This window comes from Sturnus vulgaris, chromosome 12 (assembly GCF_052056855.1).
Source record: "Sturnus vulgaris isolate bStuVul1 chromosome 12, bStuVul1.hap1, whole genome shotgun sequence".
NCBI lineage: Eukaryota > Metazoa > Chordata > Aves > Passeriformes > Sturnidae > Sturnus > Sturnus vulgaris.
The window spans coordinates 13,882,197-13,902,245 of NC_142254.1; the positions used below are offsets into that span (position 1 = coordinate 13,882,197).

Genomic DNA, 20,049 nt, shown 5'->3' on the forward strand with positions numbered 1-20,049 from the left:
TACTGCTCTTGTGCTGTTTGTTCTGTTAATACAGCACAGTGTCTAAAGTACCTGTTTTTTGGTAATTAGGTATCATCCTCTTGCGATGCAGATTTAAAAATTTCCTGTCAATTGTGTCAAGTTGTTTATTGCAGTGGAAAAAGTTGACAGTATTTTAGTTTGAAAAGTTTAGACTCCTCTCTGTTAAATGCATCACATTGGTAGTAAACTGACACTCCTTTTCTTTCTCCTTTCAGCCAGATAATGAAATCTCATCAGACTGCAATCATGTAAGTATTACTTCCTTTATTCACTCTCTACCTATGGTATTTGCACCTCCTGTCCCTTGTGAACCTGAGGTATTTTGCATAGTTTGGTACTTTGCAAAGGCTGTTAATCAAGACACATTGGGGTTTCTGTGCTGGCCTTTGGAGGAAGAACAGAAGGTGATTTCTTTAACCCAGTATAACCACATTGGTCTTACTGGAGACTTCAGAGTGGAACATTTTCAAGAACTTTATAAACTGTACTTCTGTATTAGGGGAGGATAGCAGTTCCTGTTTTATAATTGGGGGGTGGTTCCCGTCAGCTCCTGGGAGCAATGTGATGTGTTCCTTTTGGGAAAGATGTGAGCAGTACTGAATTTAAACTCTTAATTTCAGCTGTTGACACCTTCTGTATTACTTTCACAGCTGCTAAATTCTTAGACTCGCTTGGAAAATGCTGTGGGGGTGTGATATTTAGAGGCAGTTTGAGACACTTGGCTGGTTTTAGAACAGATTTCCTCTCAGCACTGTGTTTAACAGTGAGCAAACTATTAGCCAGTTTTTGGTCTGTCAAGCTGACTCTTCAAATCCCAAGACTCTCAAAAAAAAAAGCAAAAAAGGAGAAAAAATTCACTGCTGAGGTCGGTATTAGGTTTCTTTTGGTTTTTCTCATTTCTATTCTGTCAGCGTAAACCATATCAAGATCCTTAATTGCTTGGTTAGCCCTGAACACGGACAGACAAGTGCATGCCTCAGTGACAATCTTGATTTTGGATGCTTGAGAAGCTGTATTTTGCTTTATTATTGGAAGATATATTCCAGAGATGAAACCAGGCCATGCTGTACAACTAGTAATTTCCAACTGTGTTTATAAATTAACCTTTAGCACTGCCTGACTTCGTTGGCAGCTGTAATTTTCTGTTGTGCAGGGTTGGATCAGATGAAGGGCACAATGTATTTCTGTTTAAGTCTTTTTGTAAAAGAGAAACAATTTAATTAGTGGAGTTATCTGCCTGACATTTAAATGTGCCAGCAAAAATTACCTGAATGAAGAAGAAATTGAGAATTCTAGAAACCAAAGTTGGATCTTTCTTCTGCTGGATTAAGTGATGGCATCTCTGCTTCAAGGCAAATGTTGGGAGGATGTGGATTATGGAAGCCATTCACAAGTAGGAACTGTGGGCTAAGTCTCATTTTCCCACGTAGAAATTGAAGTGAGATGATAAAAATCTAGACCACAGAAAGATTGTCTCATGTCCAAATGGTTTTTTTGCCTCTCTCTGCAGTACGATTGCTGATCATCTCCTGGATAATACTGCTTAGTGCTAAAATCAGGAGTTTTAAGCTGCAAGTTTAACCTTCTTTCTGTTTGTGGGAAGGTTCATTTGGAGAAGATCTCATTTTGATACTCTCCAAAGTGTAAGATTACAAATGCAGATATATATCCTCATCTTGTGTCCTCATTCTTATACTTCCAGTCCTGCCTGGAAGAGACCTGCAGCCCTCTTTGCAAGGACAGGTTCCCCATTAATTCACTTTTATCTGTTAAACCTCATGTTTACAATTTACTCCATCTGTAACACTCTAGTTTCCCATCACCTCCTTTTTTAACTTTTCACAGCTCCAAAACCATAACAGGTGTGGAAGGTGGTGCAGTTATGCTCATTTTGGTTCTCCCTCTGTGTTTCCACCCTCCTGGAGTGAATGTAAATCTTGTGGAGAGCATGTAATTGTTTTCCCAGTGTTTTGTGTCCAACTGAAATGTCAAAGAAAAGGTTTAACCAAATTTTATCTTTTTGGTATTAATTTGTCACGAAGGCAGAGTTTTAAAAATGAATTTTTAAAACTTCTTAATCTTTAAATTAATGAAAAATGTTTAAATGCGATATAAGTTCCTGGAAAAACAGATGAGCTAATAAAGTAATCAGGCAACACTTCAGCTGTTATTTTATTAAGGTTTCGCGACCCTACCCTGTATTTTCACTTTATGGTGCCTCAGGAGGACATCTGGGATGTGTGTATATATCTGCAGGGTGTGACTTGCCCAAGACTGATTCTTGCACAATGACCCTGTGCATTGAGGCTCCTTCATGAGCTCATTGCTGACTCCTGGAAGAACAGTCGTCCTTACAAAGGCATTTTTGCAGTCTAAGCTCTAATGTATCATTTTGCTTAGCAAGAGAGAACCTCCTGTAGGTTTGAAATATATCTGCATCCAAAAAGCTATCTGGTCACAGCCCTCACAGAAGGATAAAGCTGCTTTGTCTCCTGCCTTTTTTTGCTAGGTTTTTATAAGGTTTTCAGCATGACATCTGCTTGTATTGAGGATTTAATTTTTTCGGTTCACTTGCATCAGGCAGACACACCATAGCACACAAAGGTGTGGTGGGCTAAAGGTGTTGCTAAGTATGCAGCAGGTGGCAAGTTAAAGCTTTAATTGTTTTATCCTTTCAGTTATGAAATATTCTTCATTTATTATCTTTGCTTTTAACGAGTCAGCTCATGACCTTGCAGATATTTCTGACAGCCTGAGTTTGTTCAGTATGAGGAAATCATTGCAGAAATGAAGGGACAAAGTTGTTGTCAAGGAGACTTATTATTGATCATTTCACTGTAGAAGGATGATGACAGAGATGGGGTATAAATGATGTTTCATTGTTTTCTGAAGCAAAATATTTGTTATTTTCCACGGAAAGCTCTAAAACTCCCTTTCTATAAATGCTTTCTCTGTAGCTCTTGTGGAACTACAAGCTGAACCTGACTACAGATCCAAAGTTTGAATCCGTGGCCAGAGAAGTCTGCAAGTCCACTATTGCTGAGGTAAGCCAGGAGGAAAGCATGGCTGTTGTTGTGGAACTGAGGCTTTTCTGTTTCTTTGTGATAGCGAATTAATGTGTGAACAGTGATTTGGGAAGCTCTAGTATCATATACCAAATTTGTGCCTGTAATTAATTCATTGCTGAAGAAGCCAGGTACCTTAGTGGTACCAGGCAAATGGATGGGAGAGAGAAATGCTGAACTAACAGCCCATGAGCTCCTACCAGACCTTTTGTCAGAAATCGGTTGTGAATTGGATTTGTCCCCTCTTTATCATGTGTTTGACATTTATAAGAGTGTTGTTGGAGCAGGGGTTCTGCTGAATTTAACGTAAGGCTGATTTTGGACTGTGTCTTGCTAGCAGAAGGGATAAGCACACAGACATCAAATGCTAATCGACTTGAGATTTTTTTTTCAAGTTTCAAAGGGCAGTTGCTCCAAGGAGACTGTGTTAGGAACTCCCTCTTTTTAGGTTGCACTAGGAGTTTGTGCTCTGTATCTCAGGCATCCACTCACCTCGGTCCAGCTTCAAAGATGACTTCATCAACCATTTCTTTCCTTGTGCTCATGCTCGATCTCTTGAGGCTGTGTGCTCATGCAGGAGCTAGCTGAGGTCTCTTCCCCTGTTTGTGGAGGTTTTCAGCTGGATTTCAAGGAAGCAGTGGAAGCAAGGTTCTCTGCAGCTGTACAGGCTTCAGCTGGCTTAATTCAGTCACTAAGCCATGCTCTCAAAAACATTGTTTGTATGTCCACCAATATAATGTGACCTAGCCATAAACTTTCCTTTTAAAAAACATTTCGTCTGCTCTAGTGTAAGTTGTTTAGTGTAAGGAGAAATAAAAAAAACCCACCTTATTAAAAAAAGGGTAGAAAATGAAACAGTGGAAGACAGCTTGCATCAAAGGATTGTGTTGTAGTTGGAGTTCGATAACTCCCAAAAGCAAATACTGCCAAATCTGTTGAATCCCACCTTTTTGTGATCATAGAAAAGATCATGTTTTTCTGGTTTATGTTGTATGGCTGCTGCAGAATTTTTACAACCAAGGCATTCTTGAAAATGCTCTTTTAATAGTCTGTTTAATTAGCATTTTTATACGGTGGCAATCTGGCATTGCTGTAAACGATGCCCTGTAAATCTGGGATATTATGTTTAAAAGCAGTGGGAAGAGTATACATGATTTTAGAATTTTGCTATTTGGTGAGTAGTTTCTAGTTAAAGAAAAAGGTTAGATAAGAAACAGTAATCTCATGTTTGATCCTATGGTGTTTAATACTGAGGCAGGTGCATACACCATTCCACTAATATTTTTTAAAGGTACTTCTATGAAAGTATTTCCAACAGATACATAGTGGACATATACTCCTCCCATACAATATCAACCTCTTCTTATTTTCCTTAAATAGGTGGCTTTTTATGTGCATGAGCTCTGTTTAAAGTATTGCTTTGCACTAAGAACAAAATACAACTAGCAGGCATTCCTAGAAAAAGACATTTGAGAAATGGTGACTGACCCAACTGGGTATGGGAATGTTCTGAAAGTACACATTTAGTTTTATCAGCTAAATACAGTTTTAAATTCCAATTTATTTTCTGCTCAACTGTTGTGGCTTTTACAATTTCTGACAAGAGCTTTAACCTAGAATTACAGTTGGCTACCAGATAACAGTGGTTGCTTCAGATGTGGCCTGGCAATAACATGTTTGCTTGGTCTTTTCTGCAGTTCAGTGGCTCAGGCCATGGAGCTCTGGGGCTGTTTCCAAAGCCAGGCTCTTCCAAAAACAGCATGTTGCCGTTGTGTGCTGGTTTGGCTCACAGTACTTGAGCTGAAGTAGGGCCAATCCAAAGATGTAGCTTTCTCAGAGAGCACTTGCTCAACTCTGTCCTGTTCACCCTGCAATAATCCTATGTGTTCTCACTTCAAAATGTATTTTGCACCTTATCTGTAACAATTACATTGATCTTAGTAACTGTTTTTCTAGTAGCTATTTAGATTAAATATAAAATGCTTCACCAGCCCAAATCTGCCTTCAAAAAATGATGTTTAAAATGTTGAATGTTTTATTTATCACACAGAAAGTAATGGCCTCATAAAATGAGGCAGAGATCTGTTTTATTCATCTAGTCTGACCTGTGTGAGTCTGTCACAGGGTGCCCTGAGTTATTCTTGTTTGAATTAGAATATATCTTACTAGAGACAGCTCTCCATTTTTAAAAATTTCCATTATAAATATTCCAACTTGGTATTTGAGAACTGATGAAATGGTTTCCTGCCTATTCCCTTAGCACTGCCCTTGCTTGTTATCTGAAACTGCCAGAATCATTGATTGCCATAGATCTTCCTTGAGATTGATGAGCCCTTCAGTATTTTTACAGGGACAAATCTTTGATGCAATCAAGTCAGCCCAAGTATCTATTCCTTGCAAACCTGTCAGCATTGAACTTTAGTGTCTGCCTGCCAGGGGTTCTTTCTGCAGCGTTATGACTGCAGTTCTCAGCACACTCCTGAGCAGGGGCCACCAGAACTGGGCAAGTATTTCAATATAGGCTTGCCAGGGTTAAAGACTTGTGTAGTCTCAGTGCTCCTTGGAGCAAGGCATTGCACTGCTCCTGTCAGAAGATTCCTCCAGGGACCATCCTTAACTGATAAGTAACCATGTTTTTCCCTTCTTTGGAAAGACACTGTCAAAACTGCCTGCATCTTTTACTTCCAGAGGTGGCGGGTTTGGCCTGACTGTCTGCTTCCCTGAACAGTGCAGGCTGTGATTTATATTGGGGACCTGTCTGTTCTTGTATGCTGCTTTTCCAATCCCTGCACAGCTTTCAGCTTTGGTTAGCTGTGATTTTTACTTTTTTTAGACCACTGAGTAAAATGGTCTTAGTACCAACAATCAGTTCATGCAAGAGCCTCATAGAAAAGAATTTTGTAAGGATTTTCCTTTATAGTATTTTTCATCTCCTAGCAAGTTATAAACAGTTCCATAAATAGTGTTGACTTTTGAATCAGTCTCACTTCTGGCCAAAATCTTATATTGTGTGAGGTCAGGTGGCTAATGGGGGTCTAAATATGATTTAGAGATGTTGTAATATGCTCAGTTTTCTAAATAAAGGTTTGTCAAACTAGCATTTTTCCTACAAGTCTACTTGATTGCAGGGGTTCAGTGTAATTATAAAAGACGATTATTGAGCAATAGAGTTTATAATCTTCAAGGTCGCTGTGTTTGCTTTTTTTGCATGCTGGCACACATGAGATTTCTCATTTCTGAAATATTTTCAATTATTCTGACCTAGTGAAAATCAAACTAAAGCCTAGAGGGTTTCTTTGCTAGCAGATTTTGAAGTTACAGATGCAAGTTTCTTTGAGGATTTTCTTATAAGGTTAAATTCATAAGCTCCAGCCACTATAATTTTCTTTTTTTTTTTTGACAGATAAAGGAGTGTGCAGATGAACCAGTTGGTAAAGGGTTCTTGGTGTCCTGTTTGGTGGATCATAGAGGCAACATCACTGAGTACCAATGCCATCAGTACATCACTAAAATGACAGCCATTATCTTCAGTGATTATCGGTTGATCTGTGGATTCATGGATGACTGTAAAGCTGACATCAATCTCCTGAAATGTGGCAGCATTCGACCTGGAGAAAAGGTATCTGCAGAACATGTAGATTGCCAATAGACTAGTAAAAGTCATTCACTTGAGGAAACTGATGTGGAGGCTCTGCAACAGTATTAATTACTGTCTTACTTGCAACTGAGAAAATACTCGGTGTATCTCATCTGTCTGAAAAGGGTGATGTCCTGATTGTTCCTTTTTAATGACATTTCCTTTTTAATAAATGTGCATTCGTTCCTCTGTGAAGAACTGCTGTGCAGAGGCTTTAATTTGTCTTTCCACATCCCACTAGAGGTGATCTGGCAGTAGTTGTCTCTCCGATAAGGCCCTCTAGAGCTTGACTCAGCACGGTGAATCCAAACAATAGATTTAAGCAGGCCTTTTGCTTGGGTTATTTCACAGTCTGGTTGGTCTGGCAGGAAGGTTATCAAGGTGGTGATGCCTGTGCTGTAACCCTTTCTGCTTCCTCAGGCTGTAGTTGATAGACTGGATCAACAGTTTTTATCTGTTTGCTTCTTTCCTCTGCCCCTGCAAAATCAGTTGAAGGGCACAGGGTGTGTGGTGTCACATTTTAGTACTACACGCTTATCAGTACTGCCTGGTTTTACTAAATCAGTGTTCTTTTGCCTGTGAGACTTAAGCAGAGGTTGATGCAAAGAAGAGTTTATAATGACTAGATGTGGGATTATTTTCAAGGGACTGTCTTTCCCTGTCAACTTCAGCATAGCTAATGCAGGCAGCAAATACATAGTGCTGCAGGAATGAGTGACTTTTTCTATGATGAGTTTTTATGTTTAGGGATAAAGTTAAAATTAGCCTATCAACTTTTTACAGTGCTTTTTAAATTATGGCTTTTATGGTTATAACAATTAGTGTCATAAATTAGCTATTAATGGAGGGATTTGCAGTAAGATACACATTTTTTGGTTAAACAAAGAAGCTTTCCTAGTTGAGATAGTCACAGCTATTACAGAATCACTAAGTTGGAAGAGACTTCAAGATCATTGAATCTAACCCATGCACTAACACTTCAACTAAATCATTAATTTATTAGCAGCTAATGTGCTAATTTAAGTTCTAGTGTATTCTGGAATACTTAGCTGAGCCACAGAAAGCACAAAAATAATGGCTCATTTCTGGAAACAAGAACAAAAGCAACGACAGAAGTGGGAGGAACTTGGATGCACTGTAGGTTCAGACTGGTAACAGCTGAGTAAGTTGCTTTCTCCATAAAGTCAAGTCTCTCTTCTAACACTGGCCTGAAAGACCTCATGAAATGAGAATGAGAAATTGATTTTAGCAGTCAGTGTAGAATCAGAAGTGATTCCTGCATGTCAGGTCGGCATATTGCCTGTGGCTTGACCAAATTTAAATAAATTAAAATATGATAGCACTGAAGGGATACAGCAGAGGGGATTTTGTAAGCATAAACCGAATCTCATATGGTGGGAGTGAAGCCAGTGTGGGCAGGCCTGTGTGGGTAACTGTGCACAGCTCACTGCATTGGTCGGTCCAGGCAGGTGAAGGAGGAGGATGGCAGGGGTGGCTGAGGTCACAAGGCACCAGAGAAAGGGAAACTTTGGGTCACTAAGTTTCTGTGGCTAGCAGAGTGATCACTAACCAAACTTCTGTGGGTTTTATTATGGCTTGTGCATATTCCTCATTTTCTTGGTATCCAACCCAGAATATTGTGCCTTGGTTTGTAAAAGTGTTGCAGCCTGTCATATATCTTTTGTTATGCTGTCATCCTTGGCAGTTAGAGCAATTGAAGTACTCTGTACTGCTATGGAAACAGCTATAAATGGCTATGCAAGCATTTCTTTTGTTGGTGTTCTGTTCTATCCCTTTGCTGCTTCAGAGAAATCTAATTTTCTTCCATCAGATGCTGGTTAAGGTTTTATTTCTACGCTGTAGCTTCTGAGAGTTACCTGTAGAGAAACACTCATTACCCTTTTGTATGAGTGAAGGTAACTGTGAATTTAATAAATAGGACCTGGACACCTGAGGAGGAAGATGGGGAAGAGATTCTCTCTCTCTTTTTTTATGGAAATAAGCGCAGCTAGACCATGAACTCCATCTACATCAGGCAGCTAGGTGATTGCAGTATGATAGCTTCATCAGAGTAGCTGGGATAAACTGGTATTTTTTTACTGTAAAAGGCACTTAAGTTGATAATCTGGAATTACCTTGCTCCTTGAAGTTTCTCTGCTAGCTAACCACGTTCCTTTTCTATACTTTTTTTTTTTTCAACTTGCTTGACACATCCTAATTGAATTCTGTTCTTACTGAGTTTGTTGCTTCTGGTGTGGTGGTTTCTGTGCTTTCTTTTCAGACATTTCTAGTTGGGTTTCTGCTTTGTAAGAGCAATGAAGTTCATCTTAGAAATCTTGATCTGACCCTAGACTTCCTTTTGCTGTATGTAGCCGAAAGGCTGTAGATGTGGCATTTGAAAGCATTAAGTTTTCTATCATGCCTGTGTTGGGGAGGGGGGAGGGGTGTCTTTATCTTTTTCTAGCTAGTGGAGAAACATTTAATAGTAGTTTCAGTCACCTCTCCAGTTGGTTGTTGTGTTTCATAATGAATTTGCTCTCCTGGTATTTAAAAGTTGCTTTATCTTCATGCAATAGGGATCTAATTTGAAATTGAAATGGGTAATTGCAGTGGAGTTTTTCTTCTTCAGCTGCTGATTGAAATGAGCTACTTTCCCAATCCTGGTCATGTCCAGGATTGTATCAAACTCTAGTGGGTAGTGTGCAGTTGCCAGGGTGCTATTTAGCCATGATGTCTAAGCTGTAGTTGATTATTTGCCATACTGAAGGCTATATAAGCATCAGTTGCACATCTCTTGTAGTACTTTATTGGATAACAATATTTTTCCTAAAGGAAGATACCTTAAGAGACTGTTGTTTTCTTGGTTTTGTTTTGTTTTTTACCTCTAAGTGCTTTGAGTACAGTTACTGTCTTTCCATAGTTTCACAAAAGTACTGGGCACAAAAGAAACTGAGTCTAAATGGGAAGCTTAGTCTGTTTACTCAGTGTAGTAGTACAGCACTTTACTATCATCTGAAGTACCTGGGAATTAGCTAATCCAAGAGATCCCAGCATCCCTGGTGTGTGGGTTAGCCAGGTGGAATGCTGAACTGGAACTCCCTGTAGATCTCTTGGATGGTTTTCCATAGCCTGGCTGCTCTGGTTCCAGCAGGTTGGCACAGCTCTCCAGTGCAGGGATGCTGTACTGATGAGACAGGTTATATTTTACCCTTCTGCCTGCAGCTTCTTTTTACTCTTCCTTCTCTTTTGATCACTTTTCCAGCTTCTATCTGCAAGACTGCAGCTGGAACAGATGAGTACTTGAGGCATGTCAGGTTTCAGACAGGATAAAATCCTTTCTGGGGAACTTCTGGAAAATGACAAAAAAACCCCTAACAGTTGTAAAGCCTAAACTATACTGGAGGGGGAAGTAAAATTTCTAATGGAAAATGAATAGTAAACCCAATGTTATTAAAATTCTGTTTTGGCCTAAAGCTGCATGCCTTGAGTTTGAAATTTAGTCATAGGAATTAAAATCTCCCACTGTTGTGCTGCAGGGGATTTGCTGGGGCACGTTTAGAACTAAGTTCCATTCCTCTGTGGCTCAGAATGCTGTGGGACAGTACTGGAAAGCTGCTTGTATCTTTTATGGATCTAGGTATATTCTTCCATAAAGCTAGGAAGAATTTCAAGGCTCTCCAGACTAGATAATTATCTAGTATGTTTTGCAGATATTTGCAGCTTTCAGTTAAAATCCTCCATTTAAAACTTGATAGTGGTGGTGAATCTACATTCCAAGAACCACATGTGGTTTTTAGATTTAATCTCTTGTATTTCAGTGTATTGCTTCAGAAAAATGAGGCTTAGACTTTGTCAATAGGCAGCAGTTTTGTGGGAGTCCTGAATTTGGACTGAACTTCAAGGTTTTCAACTCTGCGATAGAAGTTTTCTGAGAATGGATGCTGGATAGAGGAAAATCGTTTTTGGGATTCATTCCTCAGCAGAGCTGCAGCAGGTGTTTCACCCTTATACACACAAGGCAGCTGGTGCTGGTGCAGGACTGGGAGAGCTCATGCTGTGGCATGATGACCCTTGACTTTTTTTGGTGCCTCTGAAGCTGAGCTGACCACTCAGGACTGTTGGCACATGGAATGCAGGTGGGAACAGGCATCTCTTGTGTTGGAGAGCTGGGTAGTGGTGCAGGTACCACCAATGTGTGTCAAAGCTTTCCTGCCGTCCTTGGGACGAGCCTTGATTGCCAGCTGCTCTTTAGGGTGGTTGAATGCAGCTGTACACACATTTGTTTTCCCTTCCAGTCTGCAATAAGGAATTGTACAATATTAAATACAGTAGGTGTTACCCTATAATTAAAACCTGAAGTGGTATTTCTCTAAACCATGTTTGTAGAGTCCCGCTCTGTTTGGCAGTAGTGTGGGTGTCTTCATGTACTTTTGAGGAAATGAAGAGTCAGACTCTCCTTAAAATTGTTTAACTAGTCAGCACTAGCACGCCAGGGACCTGATCTGCCTGAAAATGAACCCCAAGATTAGCCCAGTAAGTCTTCCAAACAATGTCATGTGGGCACAGGAACCTTAAGGGCAACGCAAAGAAGTGTGTAAATGCTTGATGGTTGGAGAATAGGGCATGTTTCAGGAGCCAGATGGGTTCGTTTATGTGTGTTTCTATTGAGTCTGACATGTTTTAAAATTCCTCTAACACAGGGCAGCAGAGTAGCCAGCACTACAGGATGATCTGCCCAAATGTGAAAACTCTATTAGCAAAGTAATGCAATAAATGAGCCATTTCACGTTGTGTCCCTAAAGTGTAACAGCAAACATTCAGCATCCAAATCTGCTTTCCAGATTTTCTGTTAAAAATAGGTTTACTTACATATATAATATGACTCTGACCAGGGAATCTAAACTCACACTGCAATAAACCAGGAAACTGATTTTCCTAGCAGGAAAAGCTTTTCTTCTTGCTAGCTTGCAAGGGAAAGCTGCATGTGAGTGAAAGTAACCTTGGTCTGCCTTGCCTCCCAGCTGCAGCTTCACTTAGGCAGGAGCAAAACTGTGCCACAGCAGTTTAAAATGGTTGTTTTCAATCATTCACACTTGACATCATCTCAGCTGTAGTTGCTACCTGTGACTGACTATGAGAGTTTGCAGAACAGTATTTGTGTTTGACGTGGTTATGGATAAATGGCAATTTTAAGTGATGCAGCAAATGTACTTCTGAGTACTATTCCTGAGAATCCAGATTTGAGGTTCAGTTAATATTCTGTTAATGTATATTTCTTCAAAGATACCTACTCAGCATATGGAATTGGCCAGTTCTCACTCAAAGAAAGGAGCAAACCAGATTAAGGAATTTTGGAGGGTGTGTGGTTTAGGTTTTCTGCTTGCTTTTTTTTTTTTTTTTTAAAGAGGAAAACTGCTTTAAGGCTTTTGAAACTGATTATATTTCTGGGTTTTGTTTACAAGTTGACAAGTTACCAACCAATGCTGCTTGTGCTCCAAGTGTAGCAGAACTAAGACAGGAGTCAAAGGCTGCCTGTGTAAAGAGACACGTCAGAATAAAAAGACTGGGGAGAGTTGCGTGGCTTTGAGTAGTCATTAGACATGTTTTATGGAGACTGCTCTCTTACTCATGCTCCTGTAACAGCAGTGGATGATTTGCTTGACAGAGCAGGCTGAAGATATGGCTCCTAAATGGTGACTGCAAATGCCAGGCTGAGTGATTCAGCTGAATGTGAACATGCATGCCTTGTTGCATATTCAGACAGTGTAAGTTTAGTGGCAATATCCTCTCGCAGCAGAGCAGTATGAATTAGGGTGGCCTTCACATGAAAAACTTGTGGAAGCCATGAGAAATCTGTACCAGTAGAGTCCTTTAGAGAAACCAGACCTTCTACAAATGTATGGAGAGGACGTGGTTCTCTTTCTCAACACATAAAGAGGATATAGGAAACGAAATGGAGCTTTGCTGAACTTTGTCCTGCTTCTTCCAGGCTTTTGAACAAAACATACAGGGATCAGGCTCTGTGTTTATTGGTAGTTGCTGTTCACAGTCCAAGATTGTTTCCAGGCCTGAAGAACAGTGGATGTGGTGCACAGCAGTGGGCCAGAACTGCTTTGTCAGAGACCTCTGTCTACTCTTGAATGCTTTGCATTTTTTTATTCTCTTCGTGGAGGAATTAGCATTGAGAAGCCTAGATTGGTCAAAGCTCCTCTGTGGCAGTTTTTACATCGTGAATTTTCACCACCCAAACTGGAGACTTGTCTTGGTAGGGCAGAACTATGATTTTTCTCTTCCCAAGTGTTTTCTTAATGTGCTGCTGTTCCTTGCTGTTGCCATGGTGCCAAGAAAGCTGTGTCAGATTAAAGATAATTTGGCTGTTTTGGTAAACTGCTCTGAGCAGTGTGACTAAGTAGTGATAATCTCATTAAGTCACATTAAAACAAGTCCAGAGCATTGGAGGGGGGGATTTCATGGTGACCATCAGTGGGATGGTGATGTATAAAGTGTGGTTAGTACAGGTCTCAATTGTTTCCTCCTCTGAATTTAAATGTGATTTAGGCTGAATGTTGGGAAGTCTGTATGTAGACAGTTTGTTGCTTAATTAATGTGGTGCTTAGCCAGAATCACAGCTCACTTGTTTATGTGAAAGCTTGGTTACAGGTGTCTTGTTCTCCCATAGGATGCTCACTCACAAGGAGAGGTGGTGGCATGCCTGGAAAAAGGCTTGGTAAAAGAAGCAGAGGAGACAGATCCTCGGATCCAGGTTTCTGATGAGTGTAAGAAAGCAATTCTTCGTGTAGCTGAACTCTCTTCTGATGACTTCCACCTGGACCGGCATCTCTACTTTGCATGCCGAGATGACAGAGAGCGATTCTGTGAAAATGTGAGTGCTTGCCTCTTCTGTTCTCTCTACTAAAATCCGTTTAAAAAAAACCCGAAACAGCTCTGGAAAAAGCACTGGAAAGAAACTGTAGACTGGAGCCTGAGTGATACTGTGTAATACTGAAAACAGACACCCTGTAACTGTCATTTTGCAATAAATACAATATTAAATTCATTCACCCAACAAACATACATTATTTTCAATGGGTTAATGAACTGAATTGGCCTAAATGGTTTAAGGGGCATCAGAGCTGGTGTGACAGGGGTAAGGGAAGAAAGGCAGAAGTGAAAGTCCATTCCTTTCTACAGCTGTGAGCTGTTGCACAAAATAAGCCTGGTCTGACTGTACTTGCAGCACTTTTTATGCCTAGAGCATGAGCTGAAGAACTGCATGGTTCAGTCTCAGCTTGTATTAACTGAGAATTTTTACACTAAAAGGGTGATGAACATGACCAGATTTTTTTAACGCCATAAAATTTTAAGCATCTTTATTGCATAGAAGCTATTGCTGTCATTTGAAATATTAACTTGAATATATTATTAGTTTAAAACAATTCTCCTCAGGTATAGTCTAGCCTGCCTGTTAAGTATTATCTTTAAGGGCAAATGTTACTTTCTGTTTCACAGACTCAGGCTGGGGAAGGTCGAGTATACAAGTGCCTCTTTAATCACAAGTTTGAAGAATCAATGAGTGAAAAGGTACGTATCCTGGTGAGACAAATCCTTACTGCAGAAATCATCAGATCATTCCTCAGTCCAGGCTGCATTATTCTTTTCCAGTGTTAAGGTAAATGTCATCTTCGTAGCCGGATAATCAGCTGCTTTAGCAAATGCTTTTACTTTGATATTTTTGTGTTTCAAGTTTCAGTCTTCAAAGTAAAGGATTTAAGTAAATCAAAGCTTTTGAGTGTGTAATTTGGGGAGGCAGACATGGAGCTCAAGTGGTAGCATTGTGATTGACTGTTTAAAGTAGCAGTCACAGCATGCTGGGGTAAATCTTGGATAAATTGTGTTCTAATTGTACAGATTAGAAACAAAAAGGAAGCTGTGTTTCTTTCGCTTGTGTTTTTAAGGCTGTTTTCAAGCATCACATTTTGTGTGGTAAGGATGCATAGTCCAGTGACTGAAGTTTTCCTTCCGGTTTTCTTGAAGATGTGCGTTTCAATAACAGCAAAAAAAGTTGTTCTAGAAAGCTAGTCCTCAAAAGTTTGTATTGGCATAGGTGCTTTGTTAAGGCAGCAATGCCTTCAGTGATTTTGGAAGCAGCATCATAGTGTTTGGATTATATGGAATTGCAATCTGTAGAAAAGGATATGAAGATGATATCTGTAAAGATCTCCTCAAAGAAGATCTGCTGAAGGAACCTGACTCAGAGTGCAGGAGGGATCAGACTAATTTCTTTTTTATTAAATGCATTAGCTGTCTAATAGCTTGGTTCAAATTAACAAATTCAAATCTGAACAAGTGATTGCTGAGGGCTTGAAGCAAAGCTCCATTTTGTAGAAGTGTGTTGCTGAAATGAGCTGCTGCTGTTGCTTAACCTCTGTTTAGTTATACAGGGACACTGTAGGGTGTTTTCCATGATCAGCTGATGAGGTATGAATGTAAGATGTAGCGAGGTTACACCAAACTGCAGCAGATGACTTTGTAGAAAGAGAGAGGTGGATGCTCTGAGGACACAGTTTGCAGAGCAGAAGGAGCACTGAATGGAGTTCTCACTCTTGTAGCTGCCAAGGCTGGACCATCTGCAAAGTCACTGGTTTTGTAGAAGCTGTTACCCAGCGAAGAGTCCCTCATTGCCGATGGCATCGGCTGCTGCCGACACACATAGCCAGTAATAGCTGCTGGTGGGTGGCTTGCTTTGTGTCACCCAAATTGTGCTTCTGGGCTGTATCCAGCCTTTCCCGACCTCAGGTGATGAGGTATCTGCAAGCCTGTATCTCCCTGTGTCCAGAGCTGTAAATTTGTCCAGTGCCAGAGTCTGAGACTGCACAGGAGCATGAAAGATGGAGTGGGAATATCTTGGAGTAGGGTTTTCCAGGTCCGCAAGTAGGTGTGGGAAGGAGGGGGCGAAGCCAAAAACCTAATGTAAGAGGGTGAGGAGCAGGTTCTAGGACTTGCCTGTTCCTTGTGCCAAGATTGCTCCCTCTTCTCCCTACTCTACGTATTCACTGTTTTCCTTCCTTTCAAGTGGGCTGGGAATGGACAAATTTGCTGGAGCTATTCTGAGTTATCTGCTGCCCTCAGATTTAATTTTCACATAATTTAAACCAAGAGCTATGAAGTGTAGCAGTGTTTTTACAGGCTCTTTTTTTGGATGAAATTTAGAGGGTTGTTCTTGCAGCTGCTGGGTTCAGGTTTGGCCACAGTGCATCCTTGTGAACCTCACCAAGTTGTGGAAAACGTCTAGAAATTCCCACGGTTAGACTGTTTTATCTGCTATCATCCACTCAGCGCATTGCAGAACAAATCCAAGAAACACATTATTTTGTAAATGCAACTGGAAAAAGTTATTTCTTGAGGGCACGGGGTGAGCATGTACCACAGCTGGGATAAATGTCAGCAACTGCTCCTAGTTACCACGAATGAGTCACGCTCTTCACAAAAAGCTGGATGAATGTGCAGTTTTGAGAACTGCTCTGCAGAGAGCTGCTCCCTTTGAAACTCCTGATCTGTTGACCTTGGTGTGCATTGTTAACTGTGTGGTTTCTATGAGACAAATGAAATTTAGCTGCAGTCCAGCTTAAACACATGAATTTAAACCAGCAGTTGTTTTCTGAGATGCAACTTGCACACTTGACAGCAGCAGGTCCAGCTCTCTGCCCCCAGTGCACAGAAGCTCATTGCACCATCCCAATGTGTCTCCTGCAGTGCCGTGATGCTCTGACAACCCGCCAGAAGCTCATTGCCCAAGACTACAAAGTCAGTTACTCGCTGGCCAAGTCCTGTAAAAGTGACCTGAAGAAATACCGCTGCAATGTGGAGAACCTGCCCCGCTCTCGGGAAGCCCGGCTTTCCTATCTGTTGATGTGCTTAGAGTCTGCTGTGCACAGAGGTAAGTGGAATTTTGCTGGGACCTTGATTTTAAAATAAGGGGCCTTCAGCTTCAACATGTATTTTCAGTCCCCTTCTCCTTTTTCCAAACCTTGTTTCAAAGGCAAATTTCCTCATCATGGTGCTTTCATTCCTGTCCTGATGATCAGAAGAGCTGAGTAAACCCCTCTGCCACTGACTCCTTTTGTGCGGACAAGAAGTTTAAAATGCAAAATAGCAAATCCCACTTGGACTGCTGATGTGTAGTTGCAAATCCTTCTATTCACAGTGAATTCAAGCAGCTCTTTTCCTCCATTGTGTACTAAGCATTAAATATGCTATAAGGTTAAAACACAGAATAGAGAACCTGTTTATCCTCACTCAGGGGAAACCAGGGATACTCAGTCCTCTGCCTGCTGTAAATAATGTCTTTTCTTGCAGTTCAGTAGCTTGAGTAGATGCCTTAATTTCTCTGACTCTGTTTTTTCCTTACATAGAAAGAAGGTGTGAGAATATTATTTTTGGTCATTTAAGTTAATGTAAGCTGGAGGTGTCCTAACACCAGCTGCTGTCTCCAAAGGCATTAGAAAGCTCAATGCAGCTGGACCATGCTAAAGGTTCTCTGTGAAATTGCCATAATGTGAAACAACGTGTTACATCCTCTAGATCTGCACTAGAGAACTGCTTGTTTTTCCTTTTGGCATGCAGCTCGGTGGTTTCAGAGTGAGCAGCAGGGCTGCATGCTGCAGTGCCTCTGGCATGGGATGGAAAGGCTGCCATAATTCCATAAGCAGTCTGCATTTGTGAGTTTGAATAACTCATTGCTTCTGATTGATGTGGAAATGATGTGCCCTGTTTGTAGAAAAGTTGTGGTTTCTTTTTTTTTACTTCTTCCTGCAGTAGGGCAGGTGGTTTCCTGAATTGCATGCAGAAAACTGCTGTTCAGCTATTTAATTTCATGGTGGAACAGGTTCTGCAGTGCCTAATGCATGAGGCATAGCCCAGGAGGAACACTAATTATTCTACACAGAACCACGTGCATATGTTACAATACCTGGCAGCCCCTGTTGGGGTGTCCTCTGTTCCATGGGATGTTGTGCACATGTAAGTAGGTTGTGATGGGGACTGCAGGAAAGCTTACAGCAGATGTAAGCATTTACTACAGCAAGATTTCTGTGAAGCTGCAGTGGTTTGTTGGACACTCCATATACACTCGTGTTTAAGTCTGAGTTTTGGCTTCCTGAGCGTTTATGTGCTACTACCCTAGAGAATCTTTTCCTTGGAGAAAATGTTTAACCTGCTGTCCAAAGAAATTCCTCTCCCAGTTACATACTAAGCTGGTGAACCTACCAAAGGTCACTTCTGCAGTGGAAAAAGGAGCCCTTGAGCATATGGGGAAAAGCTGACTTGGGCTACAGAACTGCGGATCCATAAGTGCTTTTGGCTATTCTTCAGAAGTAACTCTTGTAATGTGAAATCAAAATCAGATTCTCCTAATCTTTGAGGCATTCTTTTTTTAAAAACCTGTGTTAAATCCATAGACTGGCTATATTTTACAGGGTTGTTTAAATGATGGGAGCTTCCACAATCACTGGTTTATTCCCCTGCACGAGAGCTCCAGCACATTTATTTTATTCCGGAGTTGTTCAGAGCGTGGACATTGTCCCCGCTCTTCCATCACTCTGGTAGCACAGGTCAAGAAGGGCTCTGCAAAGCACTGAAACTTAAATCACATCATCTCCTCTTGGCTCAGGTCGACAAGTGAGCAGTGAGTGCCAGGGTGAAATGCTGGATTACCGGCGCATGCTGATGGAAGACTTCTCGCTGAGCCCCGAGATCATCCTGAGCTGCCGCGGGGAGATCGAGCACCACTGCTCCGGCCTCCACCGTAAGGGCCGCACCCTGCACTGCCTGATGAAAGTCGTCCGGGGAGAGAAGGGAAACGTGGGGCCCAACTGTCAGCAGGCAGTAAGGAGCTTTTCTGTCATTCACTTACAGTTGTAGAAGCATTGATTTGTCTGTCAGTATTCTGCCTTGTGATGGGGCTCTGAAGTCAGCCTGGCTCTGCAGAGTGCCACTGAATGCTGGAAGCAGTTGTGTAATTGCCATGCTGTGAACTTGGTATGTAGCGGCACATCAGTAAGGGTGGTGTTTTTCGCCTCAAAAAATACATTTTGGATTGTTGTACTCTGGGTTTTTTATTGGATCTTCTGTAGTTCTTCTCCACCAGCTTTGAAGTCATGGATTCTCTCCAGGGTGCAAGATGTAGGGAAACTTGCCTTTTATAATTTTAAAACATTCCTTGTCCTTCCCTTTTCCCCATCTCCTTCCATTTTCCCCCTGTGCCCTGTCCTTGGAAATGCACAAAACCGTTCAAAGCACCTTCCCACTCAGTTTTATATTTGCTATTTCATTCAGCTTTAATGATGGAAATGGAACTTCAGGGACAGGGAGGTAGAGCAGACTGCTGTGTGTTGATATACTTGCAGCCAGTGAAGAAAATGTCATTTTCCTCCAAAATAGCTCTGCAAAATGGAATATTTCTTTTGCCTTTAACTCCATTTTGGCTCAAATGCATCCTGCTTATAATTTCTTTAAATTGAAAACAATTTTTGTTCAAACTCATTAGTGCTTTTTAATGTGAAATTTTGTACTTAATACTTGGTTTTAATGACGCATGAGCCCAAAAAAAGTTACATCAATGATAAAAATGGCAAGGGAGTGTTAGTGCTGATGTAGGAATTTGGGTAGATGTGTGCTCTTGACTTCTTTTATTAAAAGAACCACTATTCTGTACATTTTTGTTTTAAATGTAGCTTAAAACTTGAGCCTTAAATGATGCCAGTGTGTGTGTATTATCAAAGATACAAAAACTTAACAGATATTAGGTCATAGGGTGCTTTTGTGATGAAGCTTATTTTTGCATAAATTCCAGGTGTGCTGGTGCAGCAGCTGTGCAGTTTGAGTCATTCCTGCAGGGATCTGCATGACTTAGCTTTGCAGCCTTGATGTGAAAAAACTGAGTATTTGTTTCTGTTTAAATATGAAATTGAAACTGCTGCTTCAGAATTTCATCATTTGTGAATATTCATAAGATCAGTTAATCTTGGGAATAAGTTTTAGATCATGACGTGAATGTTCAAAACAATTCATAAGTCAAAACAGGAGCCCCCCAAAAGTGATACAGGATTTCAGACTTTCAGAGAAAAATCTCTTTAGAAATTCAGGGCAAGTGTGGAGGTTTTTCAGTTCTCTTATACTTAAGCAACTGCTTTATTTTTTTACAGTAAGCTGATGAAAAAGTAAACAGGATTGTCCCTGTGTCTCCTTCAAGTTAAATGTGTTTTGTTCTCTGGGCAAAGGACGGCAGAAAGCAAATTAAGTGTTGATTTTATAACTACGTTTAGCTTG

The 20,049-nt window shown here is 40.8% G+C and overlaps 1 protein-coding gene across 1 annotated transcript in view; it reads left to right on the top strand.

Annotated features, from left to right (window-relative positions):
* The window catches only part of GLG1 (golgi glycoprotein 1), an 81,739-nt gene that overhangs the window by 36,708 nt on the left and 24,982 nt on the right, over nt 1-20,049 (top strand). Inside the window, exons 2-8 of the mRNA XM_014880772.2 lie at nt 237-269; nt 2,979-3,065; nt 6,490-6,705; nt 13,403-13,606; nt 14,233-14,304; nt 16,477-16,660; nt 18,392-18,606. Coding sequence (XP_014736258.1) covers nt 237-269; nt 2,979-3,065; nt 6,490-6,705; nt 13,403-13,606; nt 14,233-14,304; nt 16,477-16,660; nt 18,392-18,606 — 1,011 coding nt within the window. The remainder of the gene's footprint in view (nt 1-236; nt 270-2,978; nt 3,066-6,489; nt 6,706-13,402; nt 13,607-14,232; nt 14,305-16,476; nt 16,661-18,391; nt 18,607-20,049) is intronic.